General features: G+C 45.2%; 1 protein-coding gene across 1 annotated transcript in view; it reads left to right on the top strand.

Annotated features, from left to right (window-relative positions):
• Positions 1-16558, top strand: part of Ptprn2 (protein tyrosine phosphatase receptor type N2) — a 722848-nt gene that overhangs the window by 277876 nt on the left and 428414 nt on the right. Inside the window, exon 5 of the mRNA XM_057782319.1 lies at positions 1548-1710. Coding sequence (XP_057638302.1) covers positions 1548-1710 — 163 coding nt within the window. The remainder of the gene's footprint in view (positions 1-1547; positions 1711-16558) is intronic.

Raw genomic sequence — 16558 nt, 5'->3', positions numbered from 1 at the left:
GCCCCACACCTAAGGTGCTTATAGCTTCAGCCTTCTATTCGCGCATGGCTGTGGCACAGATGGTGATGGTTATCATCTGACAGCAGAGAGCCTGGGCACTGCAACCCCAACTCACAATGCTAGCGTTGAATGACACAAAACAGTCACCCCATAGGTCAGAATCAGACATGGCCCCCATGTTCGAACCCTTGGTCGTTTTCACAGACCCCTCCTGCCATGCCCCCATGCCTGTGCTCTGTCCCACATCAGCGCTCTCTCTCTCTCTCTCTCTCTCTCTCTCTCTCTCTCTCTCTCTCTGCCTCTCTCAGTACTGCAAAAGCTTTTTGTGCATGTGCAGTTCTGGAGACTGGACCCAGGATCTCGAGGCTAGGCACCGGCACTGTCACCGAGCTACACCTCTATCCCTTAAGGATTTCATTTTAAGGAGAGTTGCAGTCAATGGTTGCTGGGGGATGGAGGTCTAGTTTTCTCAGGGATGTGGCCGCTGGGAGGCTGCCCCACGTTCCAGCAGGAACACTGTATCACAGTAGTACCTGCCCTCATACACACACAGGCAGCACGAAGTGGACTTAGTGAACGTCTTAGAGTAACTATCGCTGTGATGAAACAACACAATCAAAAGCAGCTTGGGAGGAAAGGTTTATTTCCATCTTTCATGGAACAGTTCATTGTTGAAAGCAATGAGGGCAGGAACTCACGCAGGAGTTGAAGCAGAGGCTGTGGAAGAATGCTGTTTATTGGCTTACTCCTTAGGAGTTTCTTAATCTGTGGTTTCATATAAAACCCAGAGCTACCAGCCAGTAGTGGGGCCCCCACACAATGGGCTGTGCCCTCCCACACCAACCACTAATCAAGAGTATGCCCTTAGGGCTTGTCTACAGCTTGATCTCATGGGGGCATTTTCTCAAGAGTTCCCCCTCTCAGGTGACTCTAGTCTGTGTCAAGTTAACATAAAATTAACCAGTGCAGTATTAAGAGAAACAAATGAAGATGGGAGAGAAAAGTGGTGAGGGATATACAGGACACATTGCGTGTGGATTTGATAAAAGTACATATGCATGCGTGAGAGTCTCAATAACTTCTTTTAAACATTGGACAGGACCTCCTTAAGTTGTTTGAGTTGGCCCCCTTTTTCTCCCTGTGCCTCAGCTTCTTGAGTGTTACAAATCTGAGCATCCAGGCTCAGCTGCAGAGTTCTTGCTACAGGCACAGCAAGTAGCAGGTGCTTTTTTCTTTTCCATTTCAGTTTGTCTCCTGTTAGCAGCACCAAAGGACTCTGTGGTTAATGTCATACATGAGCCCCATTGGGCTACCCCTTGATCCCTCCCAAAGACTCTGTTGCATTCCATCCAACATGGGAACAGTGAGACCAGGCTCCCTTAGGAACTAGACCACGGCGAGCAGGAGGCATTGACCATGGGCTCACTGTATAGCTGCACCCATGCAGGCTGCCGAGACTGTGCACACACCGTGTTCCCATCTGTCCCTGTCTCACAGCTCAGCATGGAACAAACATAAATTGAGTCATCATTCTTTTCACTTTTCAGGACCTTACAGCAGAATGCTGATAACGAAAAGTGGCTCAGCCTGGAGAGCAGAGTGGCCCTGGCCAAGACCCTTCGGCGCTATCTGCCCTACTTGGGGCTTCTGTCCCAGGCCCCAACTGCGAATGCACACCCCCGGACAGAACATGAGACACGCCCGGCCAAGGTGATACTTCAGCCTATTCCTGTGACCAGGTTGTCTTTACCTGCATGTATGTTTGTCTGTGAGATACAAACATTTTAGCCGAGTGAGTAGTCACAGTTCTCAGGCTCCCAGCAGCTGTCCTGTGGATGACAGACTCTGGATACTATGAGAAGGGCGAGGCTGTGTGTGTAGGGAGGTTCTGGACCCTGGGGCTGTGTTGGCTACAATCACTACTACAGAAAACCTAATGTTTAGAGCTCAGAGCAGAGCTCTGGTACCAGCCTGTAGGAAGGAGGCCAGGAGCAGAGTGGTTACATAGCCCAGATGGCAAGAAGACAGCGGCATCTGAACACAGCTGGAATCAGGTCTGGTGCCCACTGGCCTGGGTTTAACTTAGCAATTACTACATCCCTGGAGACTTCTCATTTCTGGTAATTTCACCAACGTGGCTATCCCTGGACAACCGAAGGACTGCCTGTTTGTGGGTGCTAGGGTAGAGTTTCAAGATGGTGTGGTACCTGAACAACTGTCCCTCTGTCTGAGGTAGGCTTGGACACAGGGCAATTGACATGCTTTTGAGGGTCAGATTTGTCGCTAGGTCTGGGGTAAAATCTCATTCAGTCAGTGTGCCAGAGCTGGCTTGGGAGGAAATATAGTGTAAAGGAGGAGTTAGAACTTCCCTGGGCTTATGAGGTGTGGAAGTATTGTGAGCAAACGTTTCCAGGGCAGCTTGCAAAGGGACCTTGTCAGACTCTGAATTTCCTTCAAAAAAAGTAATGAGCTTTGAATACCAGGAGAAGGCAGTTTGGAGCCTGGGGACTAGCTCATATCTGAGGATGAGCTTGGGCATGGTGTACAGATTGGACTCCTTGGTGTGTTGGGCCTTCAACTAAGGATCAACATTTCTTCCTAAGGAACATCCATCATGCTACCTCATCTGGGTTGTGTTTTCTTTCTAAGACTGCCGTGTGTTGCTAAATACCAAGGGACATCTGGAAGTTTTCTATAAACTGCACTAGGGTTTCCTCATTCCCAATAGGTGTATTGTGAGCCCAGCACAGGGGGCTGACTCCTTGAAGTTTCTCAGTCTCCTCCACCTAGGATGTCAGTGCCATTCACTCTGTCTAGGTGTCTATAAGCTGTCAGATGTTTCTGATGTTTCTATGGGCTCCGGACTTTCTCTGGACATATACAGAGGAGAAGCAGTTGCAACTGCCCACACCCCCCGCCAGTCGAGAACCAGTGGTCGGCAAGGGGAGCTGGCATTCGGTGTGGCCAGGGTTCTATGATGGCATCCCTAGTCGAGAACCAGTGGTTGGCAAGGGGAGCTGGCATTTGGTGTGGCCAGGGTTCCATGATGGCATCCCTAGTCGAGAACCAGTGGTCAGTAAGGGGAGCTGGCATTTCGTGTGGCGAGCGTCCACGATAGCAGTCCCTCCTCACATTGTGTTGGTTGCTGGGATCCCTGCTAACGCCACCCAGCAAGATGATCTCACCCCACAGGTAGCCATAGCAGTGCCAGCTGATGCCTGTAACCCAGTCTTTTTATCCACAGTTGTTATTACTATTGAAAAAACAACCCAGTGTGAATGACCATTGTAATCATGTGACAGGGAGGCCATTGCAGAGTGATGGCCACAAGTCATTCAGAAGCTGAGCACTGGGGGGCACTTCTGGCTTACACATTTCCCTCTGTGTTCAGATAGATGTTTCTTCATATTAGAAAAGTGTGAAAGCCCAGAACTCATTATTTTCTGTGAGCGTTTAAACGAGGAGAAAGCTGAGTCATCTCTCTAATGAGCGGCGTCTGCACAAAGCACAGAAGCGTGGCAGATATCCAGGCTGCCATGGGGTGCCACAACCAGCTAGGAACTTGGAGCTTCTCCCACTCCTCCCACCTAGGTAACAGGCTATCCCAGTGGCAATGTAAACAGTAGCCACTGGTGGTATTTCAACATGCAACCAAATTCCAATGAATTGTCCACAAATCATGTTTTTTTTCCCCTATATATCTATCCTGGAAAATCCGACTCCAGCATAGACAGAATTCTGAATTTATTTTCTTTGAGTCTGCTGAACTGATTACCTCATAACAGAAGCCATAGGGAATAGAATTTCCCTGCTTCTCCAAACCACCATGGCTAGGAGCCACTCTGACACGTGTTGAGCATACTGATAACTAAATCTTCCTGCATTGTTAGTGGGGTGCCCACCTTCTTGCTTTACTGATCAGAATAGCATCTACCCCGAGTCCTTTCAGGGGCAAGGCACAATACTATCATACTCCAATTTTACCCATGGAGCATTGTGACAGCCCACTTTACATGTCACCAAAGAGGGTCAAACTGAGGTCCATCGCTTGCTGATACCATTAACTAACCTATTTTAGAAACATTTTGAGAATGTATTTAATATAAGGGAACTATGATGGGCTCTGAGCTATAAAGATAAAAGACTGACCCCACCCTTTAGAATTTTCAGTCATTTGATAAAAGAAACAAACAAACGAAACTGTAGTTGAAACAGAGAAGTATGATGATTGAATCAATGCTCCATACGAAAGACGGAAGCGGGACTGGAAGGTGGACCATGGGTATGCTGAGCAACGGTGATCAGAAAAATAGCCGGAGGTCACCTTAGAGTCTCTCTGTGGTCTAGGCACCTTCACCACCACCCATAGCGTGGGTCGTTAGATGAGCTGCCGTTCGGCCATTTGCAACACCCCACAAATTACAAATTGGAGCAACAGTAAAACCTCCAGAATAGAGAAAGGAGCTTCTTGGGGGGGGGGGCTCCCAGGAGGAATTGTTACATGTAGAGATTGGTCAAGAGCTAGTTGTACCAGAAGAGAATGTGCAGGACCCTCATACAGAGGACCAGAGAAATCCAACCAGGACTCCACAGTGTTTGTGAGTGCAACACAGACATTCAGACCAGGGCAGTAGGGGAGGTCAGAAAGAGCAGAGTAGACAGGAAGGAAGGCCTGGTCAACACAGACTGGCAGTGTCAGAAAGAGCAGAGTGGACGGGAAGGAAGGTCTGGACAACACAGACTGGCAATGTCAGAAAGAGCAGAGTGGACGGGAAGGAAGGCCTGGACAACACAGACTGGCAATGTCAGAAAGAGCAGAGTGGACGGGAAGGAAGGCCTGGTCAACACAGACTGGCAGTGTCAGAAGGAGCAGAGTGGACGGGAAGGAAGGCCTGGACAACACAGACTGGCAGTGTCAGAACAGAGTGGACGGGAAGGAAGGCCTGGACAACACAGACTGGCAATGTCAGAAAGAGCAGAGTGGACAGGAAAGAAGACCTGGTCAACACAGACTGGCAATGTGAGGCTGATGGAGCTCTGTGAAGACTGACTAATATGTAGAAGTCTGACCCCATGTGTTGGTGGCATGGAGGACCTGGAACTCCAAAATGTCTTACAAAGTTGGACATACATTTCCCCGGGTCCTAGTCACTCCATCTCCTCCCATGCTAAATGAAAGCAAATGTCCATTCAAAATGTGTACAGGAATTCCTGTGGCAAACTTAGTGGCAGGAAGCAGAAGTCTATCTAGGTAAAGTGTCAGTAAGTGAGCAGGTGAGTGTGGAACAGGCCCTTGACATGAATCACACACAGAGGCCACAGCATGCCGTGTGGATGGAGAGACGAAGCAATGGGTAACAGGAGCAGATCATGGCTGCCGGGGCTGTGCAGTGGTAAGGAGGGCACTTCTGCACGGGCAGAGAGCCCCTTGTGATAGTTGTTCATGGGGAAAGGTGAAAGGAAAAGTAACCCAATGCAAAATGTGTAAAAATTTTGAACAAGTACTTTATTAGGAAAAAAAAATATACAAAGGGCCAGTGCAGGCTTCAAAGGTATTCAGTATTGGGGCTGGAGACATGGATCCATGGTCAAGAGCACTGGTTGCTCTTGCAGAGGACCCCAGGTTCAGCTCCCAGTACCCACATGGTAACTCACAACTATTCATCAGTTCAGTCCCAAGGGATCCAATACTCTCTTTTGACCTCCACAGGCAGCAGGAATGTGTGTGGTGCACACACATGTAGGCAGACACTCATGCATACATGTAAGAACAACAAATCTATTAAAAACTGTTCAGTTCAAGAGCTACCACTTCCTGTTCACTGGCCTGGCTAGGAGGGAGACAAGGTAGAGGCACTCTGGGCATTCATGGGGAGATAATGATGGACGGATATAATCGCAATGTGTTGTATAGATATATAAAATATTCAAAGGATAGCTGTAAAATAAAAAAATTGTGAAGTCAGCTCTGGCAAGGATGTGGAATGAGAGACAATTTCATACTCTCAAGAGTAACAACTGTTACAGCCCTGGCCTGGTGGTTTCTTCTGGGGAGGGTTTCTTCTCTGTATGTACACAAAGACTCATATTCTAGGCTGAGCGTAGTGGCAAGTGCCTGTGATCTCAGCACTTGGGAACTGGAGACAGGAGAATCAGAAGGATCAAGACCCCCTTCTTCTTTCCTCGCCCCCCTCTGTGTGTGTGTCTAAACAAAGACTTGTGCCTCACTCATATTTACAGAATGTTACCTAGCTAGAGATAGCATGAACATCTACGACAGGCCCATTTTGCAACCAGCCATGTGTGAAGAGATGCCTCCTGGGAAGAAGTGTGTGGGTACAGAGCCTCTGTCTTTTTTGTCAGCATAGAGCTGAGGATGGAGGACAGTTTGCATTGCACGCATGTCTAATGTTCATTTGATTTTTATTTTAAAAACCGCTCCTGCTCTCATTCCCTGACTGTTGGCAGGAAGCCAGACTCTGTGGAAGCTGTCCCCAAGCTAGCTGATGCCCTCACACACTGGGGGAGCTGTCTCTAGTCTGGGTGCTGTCCTTGCACACTGGGGGAGCTGTCTCCAGTCTGGGTGCTGTCCTCGCACACTGGGGGAGCTGTCTCCAGTCTGGGTGCTGTCCTCGCACACTGGGGGAGCTGTCTCCAGTCTGGGTGCTGTCCTCGCACACTGGGGGAGCTGTCTCCAGTCTGGGTGCTGTCCTCGCACACTGGGGGAGCTGTCTCCAGCTATCCTCACACTTGTTCTGTCCACAGACCAAGGTGCTGCCTATAACTCTTGGGAGCTGTTATGGGGGCAGGGTACTGTCTTCAGTTCACACAGTGGTGCCTAAGGCAGTCAGGAGTTAAGATCCAACAGTTTCCGAGTCCCTTGCTTCCTGCTGGCTACCAATTGCCTACCCTCCACAAATACCAGAGAGACAATAAGCTCTCTGCACACGCATCCCATTCCAGGAAGTGCTCACATGCCTCCCATGGTGTAGCGAGGAGGGCCAGAGGTATGCTGTGACAGCCATCAGGTGTTTCTGGGGACCTAGGTAGCCTTTTGTGATACTTTTCTTCCAGGCCTTTACCTGCCTGCCTTCACCTCTGTGGGCAGCTGATTCCTCCCACTGATGGCAAGGATGGCTGACTTACTGGAAGAGGAGGCCAGCGAGGACTAACCAGTGAAATAAATGTCTACCTTTACATGACAGTGGGCATGTACTTTCAGAGTGGAATGGCCACAGACTAAGAGGGCCACTTTCAAAAAGTTACTTACAAATAGAGCTGAATTCAGAGTCCTGGAACTGTTGTCAGGCCTGACTTTGATGCATGTTTAGACCTCAACCGAAGTCACCAAACGTCACTTTCAAATTCACCAGATCCCTCACGTCATGCCAGGCTAGCAGAGGAGAGTTTGTCTATATGCAGCAAGACCCTGCTAGCCCCAGCTCTGCCAGCTCGCACTAAAATGTCTCATCTGCTTATCTTTGGGGTGAGGTAATTGCTTCTCATTTAAAGACAGAAGAGGATTAGGAAGAGTGAAAGCAGGAAGCCCAGGGAAGCCAGGCAGTTGTATAGCAAAGTCAGGCGCTTTGTGCTTATTCTTCTCCCACCGTCTCTGACTGTCAAGTGAGTCGGGCAGGAACTCTGCTCCATTCCAGGCTTCCCTGTCCTTAGCCTGGTAGGGGGCTAGAGGAGCTGTAGGCGGAGAAGACATGTGTGAGTTAGACATGGCAGAGTCGCTGAGATGGCAGAGAGCAGGACATCGAGAATGACCACATCTGTGCCATTCACTGCTTTCTTTTGGAAGGCTCCTAAGCTCACTGATGGGGAGTCATCTGCACAGGCCCCCAGCAGCACCTACACTGGACCACTGACTATATCAGAGATTATGCGACTCTCAGTTTCCCAGCTAATGGTTCCGCATCCTCAGGATTTTGTGAACTGTGAACACCATGCACATTGGTTTCACCTAACAGGAGCCTGTCATCTCCACAACAAGCACAAATACAAAGAATGCTTTGTATTTCCCTTCCTCGAGGGCAGCAGTGCAGCATCTGTGAGGACCTAGGAAAGCCTACTTAGTCTCATAGAGTCCATTTTGGAAAAAAAGCCTCCATCTTAAGACATCTGGTAACCAGGGGTTGAACTCAGTTCCAGAAAAATAACCAAAAAACAGCCTAAACATAGCCCATCAGAAGATGGGACAATAACCTTACAGGGTCCAGATGTTCCTGCAGATGTTCTGTCAGCATTTTGTGGTTCTGCACCAGCAGCCTGACCAATCACCTTGCCCCATCCCCTTACCCAATACTGGAACTCCCTGCTTGTGTTTTTTTCCTTTAAAAACTCACTTTTCCCTGAGTTCAGGGCTGCGTCACCTCCATCCACTGTGTTGGAATGTTGGGTTGTGGACCAAGCTCAAGGAACAGAGACCCTTGTGTGTTTGCATCAGAAACAAGCTCCTTGGTGGTTTCATTGGGGGCTCACGCAACACAGGCCTAACATCCTGGTGACTTCATACAGCTAGGAAGAACTGCTCACAGTCGGCCACACAAAGCATGAGCCCTCTTGGAAACTGACATCACTAGATGTTGAGATATAGATTAAGAGACCTAGAAAGACAGATACAGAGAGACAGAGGCATAGGAGAGAGATAGACGTAAAAATATTGAGACACAGAAAAACAAATACAAAGGCAAAGAGAGCAAAGCAGAGAAAGAGACAGACAGAGCGATACATGCATGAAGATACACAGAGACTGAGACACAGAAGGGTAGAGAGAGAAACACAGAGACAGCAGAGAGATAGAAAAAAAGAGACACAAAGATCTATAACAAACTGACAGAGAGAACAAAAATACCTCCCTCTATCATTCCCATGACTAAGGCCTTACACCAGTGGTCAGTGTCTTTCTAGTTGGTACCTCCCTGCTCCCCTGTGGCAACCAGCAATCCAGTGTGTCATGCTATGAGGCCATCTCATTAAGAAGCCTTCTATCCCACCCCCACCTGCACTGTTTTGTCAGGCCTGTGGCAACATCTTGATCAACATGACTGTCAACACTGCCTTTGGGCACACTGGAGAAGATGTGTGCGATGTGTTCAATAATGTCCTGATTTGAATTTACTGCTTTGATTTGGATCCTTGGCATAAGAGAATATCTGATGAGCTGGGTGGCCAGTTTGTAGATGAGTCTTGTCTAAGTAGAGTGTCCGGTGGGAGTTCTAGGACCTCCAGACCTTCCTGTCAGTCTGAACAATAGCTGTGCAGACAGACACAGGGCAGGGGGACAAGAGAGGTACTCTGATCTAAGAAGCAGGCCTGACTTTGCCTCTGGCACTGTAGCCTGCAAATCTAATAGCAAGGGAGCTGCTCTCTTGATCACCTGGGCAGATGGGCAAATGAGGCAGGCCTCAGCTCCATGAAGTTGTTCTGACTTGTCCCATGGAATGCAATCACTTCATCAAAGAGTATTGTTTTTCTCAACCTCTCTATAGTGTAATTCTAATTAGTGATTGATTTCTGTGACCCTTTTTGATTCTTTGTTAATCTGTAAGCTGTTTGGGTACAGGGCCATGTTAGAATGACTCTTTCCACTAGAATGTCGTTAGAAGTTCAACATGCAGTGGCTATCGCAATACTGCTGCTAATGGTAGGTCTACTGCTGAGTGCAGGGATGCTGATGGGGATGAGGATGTGCTGAGAGAGGCAGTGATGCTCACAGGTAGGTTGCTGTAGATGGTGGGGTACTGCTGTTGTCGATGCTGCTGATGGTTATACTTGCATATTATTTGTATTTTAATAAATAAATCTCACCTGAAGAATATAGGCAAAATTAAAGCTACAAGAGGTCAGGTAATGGTGAATGGTGACACATACCTTTAATCCCAGAATTTAGAAGACAGAGGCAGAGGGATCTCTGTGAGTTCAAGGCCACCCTGGGATACACAAGATCAATGCAGAAACAAATCTAGATGGTGGTGGCCTACATATATAATTATAGTAGTAGGAATCACACCTTCAATCCCAGAACTAGAGAGAATATAAGATGGGAGGAGAGAGAAGCTTAGTCTGCAGTCTCCCAGCCTTGGTAGAGGAAGACTTCTGTAGTGGCTTGGCTGATATGCTTTCCTGGTTTTCAGGTTTAATCACAATATCTATCTCTGGGATTTTATTATTCATGCTACAAATAGTACAGATGTTGTGTATGGTGTAGATGCTGCTGCTGCTGTAGATGCTGCTGATGGCGAGGATACTGTTGCTTCTGTATATACTGCTGATAGTTATAGAGCTATATTATTTATGTTTTTTTTAGTATTTTTCTTATTTTTAAATTTTTTTATTGAAAAAAAAATTTTTCCGCCTCCTCCCCGCCTCCCATTTCTCTCCCCCTCCTCCCGCCCCTCTCCCCCCCCACTCCTCTTCTCCTCCCTCTCCAGTCCCAGGAGCAGTCAGGGTTCCCTGCCCTGTGGAAAGTCCAAGGTCCTCCCCGCTCCATCCAGGTCTAGGAAGGTGAACATCCAAACTGTCTAGGCTCCCACAAAGCCAGAACCTGAAGTAGGATCAAAACCCCGTGCCATTGTCCTTGGCCTCTTGTCAGCTCTCATTGTCCGCCATGTTCAGAGAGTCCGGTTTTATCCCATGCTTTTTCAGTCACAGTCCAGCTGGCCTTGGTGAGCTCCCAATAGATCGGCCCCACTGTCTCAGTGGGTGTATGCACCCCTCGTGGTCCTGACTTCGTTGTTCATGTTCTCCCTCCTTCTGCTCCTCATTAGGACCTTGGGAGCTCAGTCCGGTGCTCCAGTGTGGGTCTCTGTCTCTATCTCCATCCATCGCTAGATGAAGGTTCTATGGTGATATGCAAGATATTCATCAGTATGGCTATAGGATAGGTTCATTTCAGGTTCCCTATCCTCAGGTGCCCAAGGAACTAACTGGGGACATTGCCCTGGGCATCTGGTAGCCACTCCAAGTTCAAGTCTCTTGCCAACCCTTAGGTGGCTCCCTTAACTAAGGTATGAGTTTCCCTGCTCTCCTATCCAACCTTCCTATATCCCCAATCATCCCGTTTCTCCAAATTCCCTTCATCCTCTCCTTCACACTTTTCTCTCTCCATCACCCCTCATCCCCATCCCACCCCACCCCCAAGATTCCATTTTTTTGCCTGGCAATCTTGTCTATTACCCATAGCCAGGAGGATAACTATATGTTTTTCCTTGGGTTTGCCCTCTTGTTTAGCTTCTTTAGGACCACAACTTATAGAGTCAGTGGCCCCCTATCCATGGCTAGAAACCAATTATGAGTGAGTACATCCCATGATCTTCTTTTTGGGTCTGGGTTACCTCACTCAGGATCGTATTTTCTATTTCCATCCATTTGCATGCAAAATTCGAGAAGTCATTGTTTTTTACCTCAGAGTAGTACTCTAATGTGTATATATTCCACACTTTTTTTCATCCATTCTTCCATTGAAGGACACCTAGGATGCTTCCAGGTTCTGGCTATTACAAATAATGCTGCTATGAACATAGTTGAACAAATGCTTTTGTCATATGATAGGGCATCTCTTGGGTATATTCCCAAGAGTGGTATTGCTGGGTCCAGCGGTAGGTTGATCCCAATTTTTCTGAGAAACCGCCACACTTATTTCCAAAGTGGTTGCACAAGTTTGCAGTCCCATCAGCAATGGATGAGGGTACCCCTTTCTCCACAACCTCTCCAGCAAAGGCTATCCTTGGTGTTTTTGATTTTAGCCATTCTGACAGGTGTAAGATGATATCTCAGAGTTGTTTTGATATGCATTTCTCTGATCGCTAAGGAGGTTGACCATGACCTTAAGTATCTTTTGGCCATTTTAACTTCTTCTGTTGAGAATTCTCTGTTCAGTTCAGTGCCCCATTTTTAAATTGGGTTAATTATCATTTTAACGTCTAGTTTCTTGAGTTCTTTATATATTTTGGAGATCAGACCTTTGTCTGTTGCGGGGTTGGTGAAGATCTTCTCCCAGTCAGTAGGCTGCCTTTTTGTCTTAATGACAGTGTCCTTTGCTTTACAGAAGCTTCTCAGTTTCAGGAGGTCCCGTTTATTCAATGTTGCCCTTAGTGTCTGTGCTGCTGGGGTTATACATAGGAAGCGATCTCCTGTGCCCATATGTTGTAGGGTACTTCCCATTTTCTCTTCTATCAGGTTCAGTGTGTTCAGATTGATATTGAGGTCTTTGATCCATTTGGACTTGAGTTTTGTGCATGGTGATAGATATGGGTCTATTTTTATTCTTCTACAGGTTGACATCCAGTTGTGCCAGCACCATTTGTTGAAAATGCTTTCTTTCTTCCATTGTACACTTTTAGCTCCTTTATTGAAAACGAGGTGTTCATAGGTTTGTGGGTTAAAATCCGGGTCTTCTATATGATTCCATTGGTCGACTTCTCTCTCTGTTTTTATGCCAGTACCATGCTGTTTTAATTACTGTAGCTCTGTAATAGAGTTTGAAGTCAGGGATGGTAATGCCTCCAGAAGTTCCTTTATTGTATAAGATTGTTTTGGCTATCCTGGGTTTTTTGTTTTTCCATATAAAGTTGATTATTGTCCTCTCAAGATCTGTGAAGAATTTTGATGGGACCTTGATGGGGATTGCATTGAATCTATAGATTGCCTTTGGTAGAATTGCCATTTTTACTATGTTGATCCTCCCAATCCAAGAGCAAGGAAGATCCTTCCATTTTCTGGTATCCTCTTCAATTTCTTTCTTCAATGCCTTAAAGTTCTTGTCAAATAGATCCTTCACTTCCTTGGTTAGAGTTACCCCAAGATATTTTATGCTGTTTGTGGCTATCGTGAAAGGTGATGATTCTCTTATTTCCCTCTCTGCTTCCATATCCTTTGTGTATAAGAGGGCGACTGATTTATTGGAGTTGATCTTGTATCCTGCCACATTACTAAAGGTATTTATCAGCTGTAGAAGTTCTTTGGTGGAGTTTTTGGGGTCACTTAAGTACACTATCATATCATCTGCAAATAACGCAAGTTTAACTTCTTCCTTTCCAATTCGAATCCCCTTTATCCCCTTATGTTGTCTTATTGCTATTGCTAAGACTTCAAGAACTATATTGAAGAGGTATGGAGAGAGTGGACAGCCTTGGCGTGTTCCTGATTTTAGTGGGATGGCTTTAAGTTTCTCTCCGTTTAATTTGATGTTAGCTGTCGGCTTGCTGTAAATAGCTTTAATTATATTTAGGTATGACCCTTGTATCCCTAATCTCTCCAAGACTTTTATCATAAAGGGATGTTGAATTTTGTCAAATGCTTTTTCAGTATCTAATGAAACGATCATATGGTTTTTTTCTTTCAGTTTATTTATATGATGGATTACATTGATAGATTTGCATATGTTAAACCGGCCCTGCATCTCTGGGATGAAGCCTACTTGATCATAATGGATAATTTTTCTAATGTGTTCTTGGATTCGGTTTGCCAGTATTTTGTTGAGGATTTTTGCGTCGATGTTCATGAGTGAGATTGGCCTGTAATTCTCTTTTTTGGTTGAGTCTTTGTGTGGTTTTGGTATCAGGGTGACTGTAGCTTCATAAAAGGAATTTGACAATGACTCTTCTGTTTCTATATTGTGAAATACATTAAGGAGTATAGGTATTAGGTCTTCTTGGAAGTTCTGGTAGAATTCCGCATTGAAACCATCTGGTCCTGGACTTTTTTTGGAAGGGAGGTTTTTGATAACAGCTTCTAATTCTTCGCGACTCACAGGTCTATTTAGGTTGTTTACCTGGTCCTGGTTTAACTTTGGTATATGGTATTCATCTAAAAAAGTGTCCATTTCTTTTACATTTTCCAGTTTTGTGGCATACAGGCTTTTGTAGTAAGATCTAATGATTCTCTGAATTTTTTCTGTGTCTGTGGTTATGTCCCCCTTTTCATTTCTGATTTTGTTAATTTGCAAATTCTCTCTCTGCCGTTTGATTAGTTTGGATAGGGGTTTATCAATCTTGTTGATTTTCTCCAGGAACCAGCTTTTTGTTTCATTGATTCTTTCAATTGTTTTCTGTGTTTCTATTTTGTTGATTTCAGCCCTCAGTTTGATTATTTCCAGTCTTCTACTCCTTCTAGGTGAGTCTGCTTCTTTTTTTTTCTCGAGCTTTCAGGTGGGCTGTTAAGTCTCCAATGTGTGCTTTCTCTGTTTTCTTTAAGTGGGCTGTTAGTGCTATGAACTTTCCTCTCAGGACTGCTTTCATAGTGTCCCATAGGTTTGAGTATGTTGTTTCTTTATTTTCATTGAATTCAAGGAAGACTTTAATTTCTTTCTTTATTTCTTCCTTAATCCAGGTATGGTTCAGTAGTTGACTGTTCAGTTTCCATGAGTTTGTAGGCCTTCTGGGGGTAGCATTGTTGCTGAATTCTAGCTTTAATCCATGGTGATCTGATAAGATACAGGTGGTTACAGATATTTTTTTGTGACTGTGAATGTTTGCTTTGTTACCGAGTATGTGGTCAATTTTCGAGAAGGTTCCATGAGCTGTAGAGAAGAAGGTATATTCTTTCCTATTTGGGTGGAATATTCTATAGATGTCTGTTAAGTCCATTTGATTCATTACTTCCATTAATTCTCTTATTTCTCTGTTAGGTTTCTGTCTAATTGACCTGTCCATTGGTGAGAGAGGAGTGTTAAAGTCTCCTACTATTAATGTGTGCGGTTTGATTGCTGCCTTGAGTTTTAGCAATGTTTCTTTTACGTACGTGGGTGCTTTTATATTAGGGGCATAGATATTCAGGATTGATACTTCATCCTGATGAATTGTTCCTGTTATGAGTAGAAAATGTCCCTCTCCATCTCTTCTGATTGATTTAAGTTTGAAGTCAACTTTGTTAGAAATTAGTATGGCCACCCCTGCTTGTTTCTTAGGTCCATTTACTTGATAAGCCTTATCCCAACCCTTTACCCTGAGTAGGTATCTGTCTTTGTGGTTGAGGTGTGTTTCTTGTAAACAGCAGAATGTTGGATCCTGTTTTCGTATCCAGTCTGTTAGTCTGTGCCTTTTTATAGGTGAGTTCAGTCCATTGACATTAAGTGATAGTAATGACCAGTGGTTGTTTACTCCGGTCATTTTTTTAGTAGTAAATTTTGTGTGTTTCCCTTCTTCGAGTTGCGCTGGTGAAGGGTCTCTAGTTGTCTGAGATATTGTGGTCATTGTTGGACTCCTTGGTTAGTGATTTTCCTTCTGTTACTTTCTGTAAGGCTGGATTTGTGGCTACGTATTGTTTAAATTTGTTTTTATCCTGGAAAATTTTGTTTTCTCCATTTATAGTGAACGAAAGTTTGGCTGGGTATAGTAGTCTGGGCTTGCATCCACAGTCTCTTAGTTTCTGCAGTACATCTATCCAGGACCTTCTGGCTTTCATGGTTTCCATAGAGAAGTCAGGTGTAAGTCTGATAGGTTTACCTTTATAAGTAACTTGGCCTTTTTCCTTTGCAGCTCTTAATATTCTTTCTTTGTTCTGTATGCTTTGTGTTTTGATTAGTATATGGCGAGGGGATGTTTTTTTTTTTTTTTTGATCCAGCCTATTCGGTGTTCTGTATGCTTCTTGAACCTTCGTAGGTATATCTTTCTTTAGGTTGGGAAAGTTTTTTTTCTATAATTTTATTAAATATATTTTCTGGACCATTGAGCTGCGCTTCTTCTCCTTCTTCTACTCCTATTATTCTTAGGTTTGGTCTTTTTATTGTGTCCCATATTTCCTGAATGTTTTGTGATGAGAGTTTGTTGGCCTTGCTGTTTTCTTTGATCAGCGTGTTTATTTTCTCTATGGTATCTTCAGAATCTGAGATTCTTTCTTCTATCTCTTGTATTCTGTTGGTTATGCTTGTTTCTGTAGTCTCTATTCGTTTACCTAGATTTTCCCTGTCCAGCCAGCCTTCTGTTTGTGTTTTCTTCTTTGCCTCCATTTCAGTTTTCAAGACTTGAACTGTTTCCATTATCTGTTTGATTGTTTTTCTTTGGTTTCCTAGGGTATCATTCACTGATTTACTCAATTCTTCAAACTTTCTGTTATACTTCTCATCCATTTCTATAAGGGCATTTTTTACATGCTGTTTAAGGGCGTCAATCACCTTCATAAAGTCTATTTTTTCTACTTCTTCATGATTAAGGTGTTCATGTCCTCCTGTTGTGGGGTCGCTGGGTTCTGGTGGTTTCATATTATTTTTCAGATTGTTGGGTGAATTCTTGCATTGGCGCCTGCCCATCTCTTCCTCCAAATGCTCTCCTATGGGTCTTCTTTTACAGGATCAGGTCTCCTTGCCTACTGTTGTACCTTCCCAGTGATGGTACTCCCCAGTGATGGTTCTCCTGGTGCTCCAGTGATGTCTCTCCTGGTGACAATATCAGATCTCTGTGCCCAATGATGGCTCTCCTGGTGCCAAGATTAGCTCTCCGTGCCCAACGATGGTTCTCCTGGTGCCGAGATCAGATCTCTGTGCTGGTTGGGTAGTTCGTAAACAAAGCGCCTAGCTTGCTTGGTGCAGGCAGGCCAGTGAAACAAAGGAACTCC

The sequence above is a fragment of the Chionomys nivalis genome, chromosome 10, assembly GCF_950005125.1.
Source record: "Chionomys nivalis chromosome 10, mChiNiv1.1, whole genome shotgun sequence".
NCBI classification, from domain to species: Eukaryota; Metazoa; Chordata; class Mammalia; order Rodentia; family Cricetidae; genus Chionomys; species Chionomys nivalis.
This window is presented reverse-complemented; position numbering and strand designations above follow the sequence as displayed.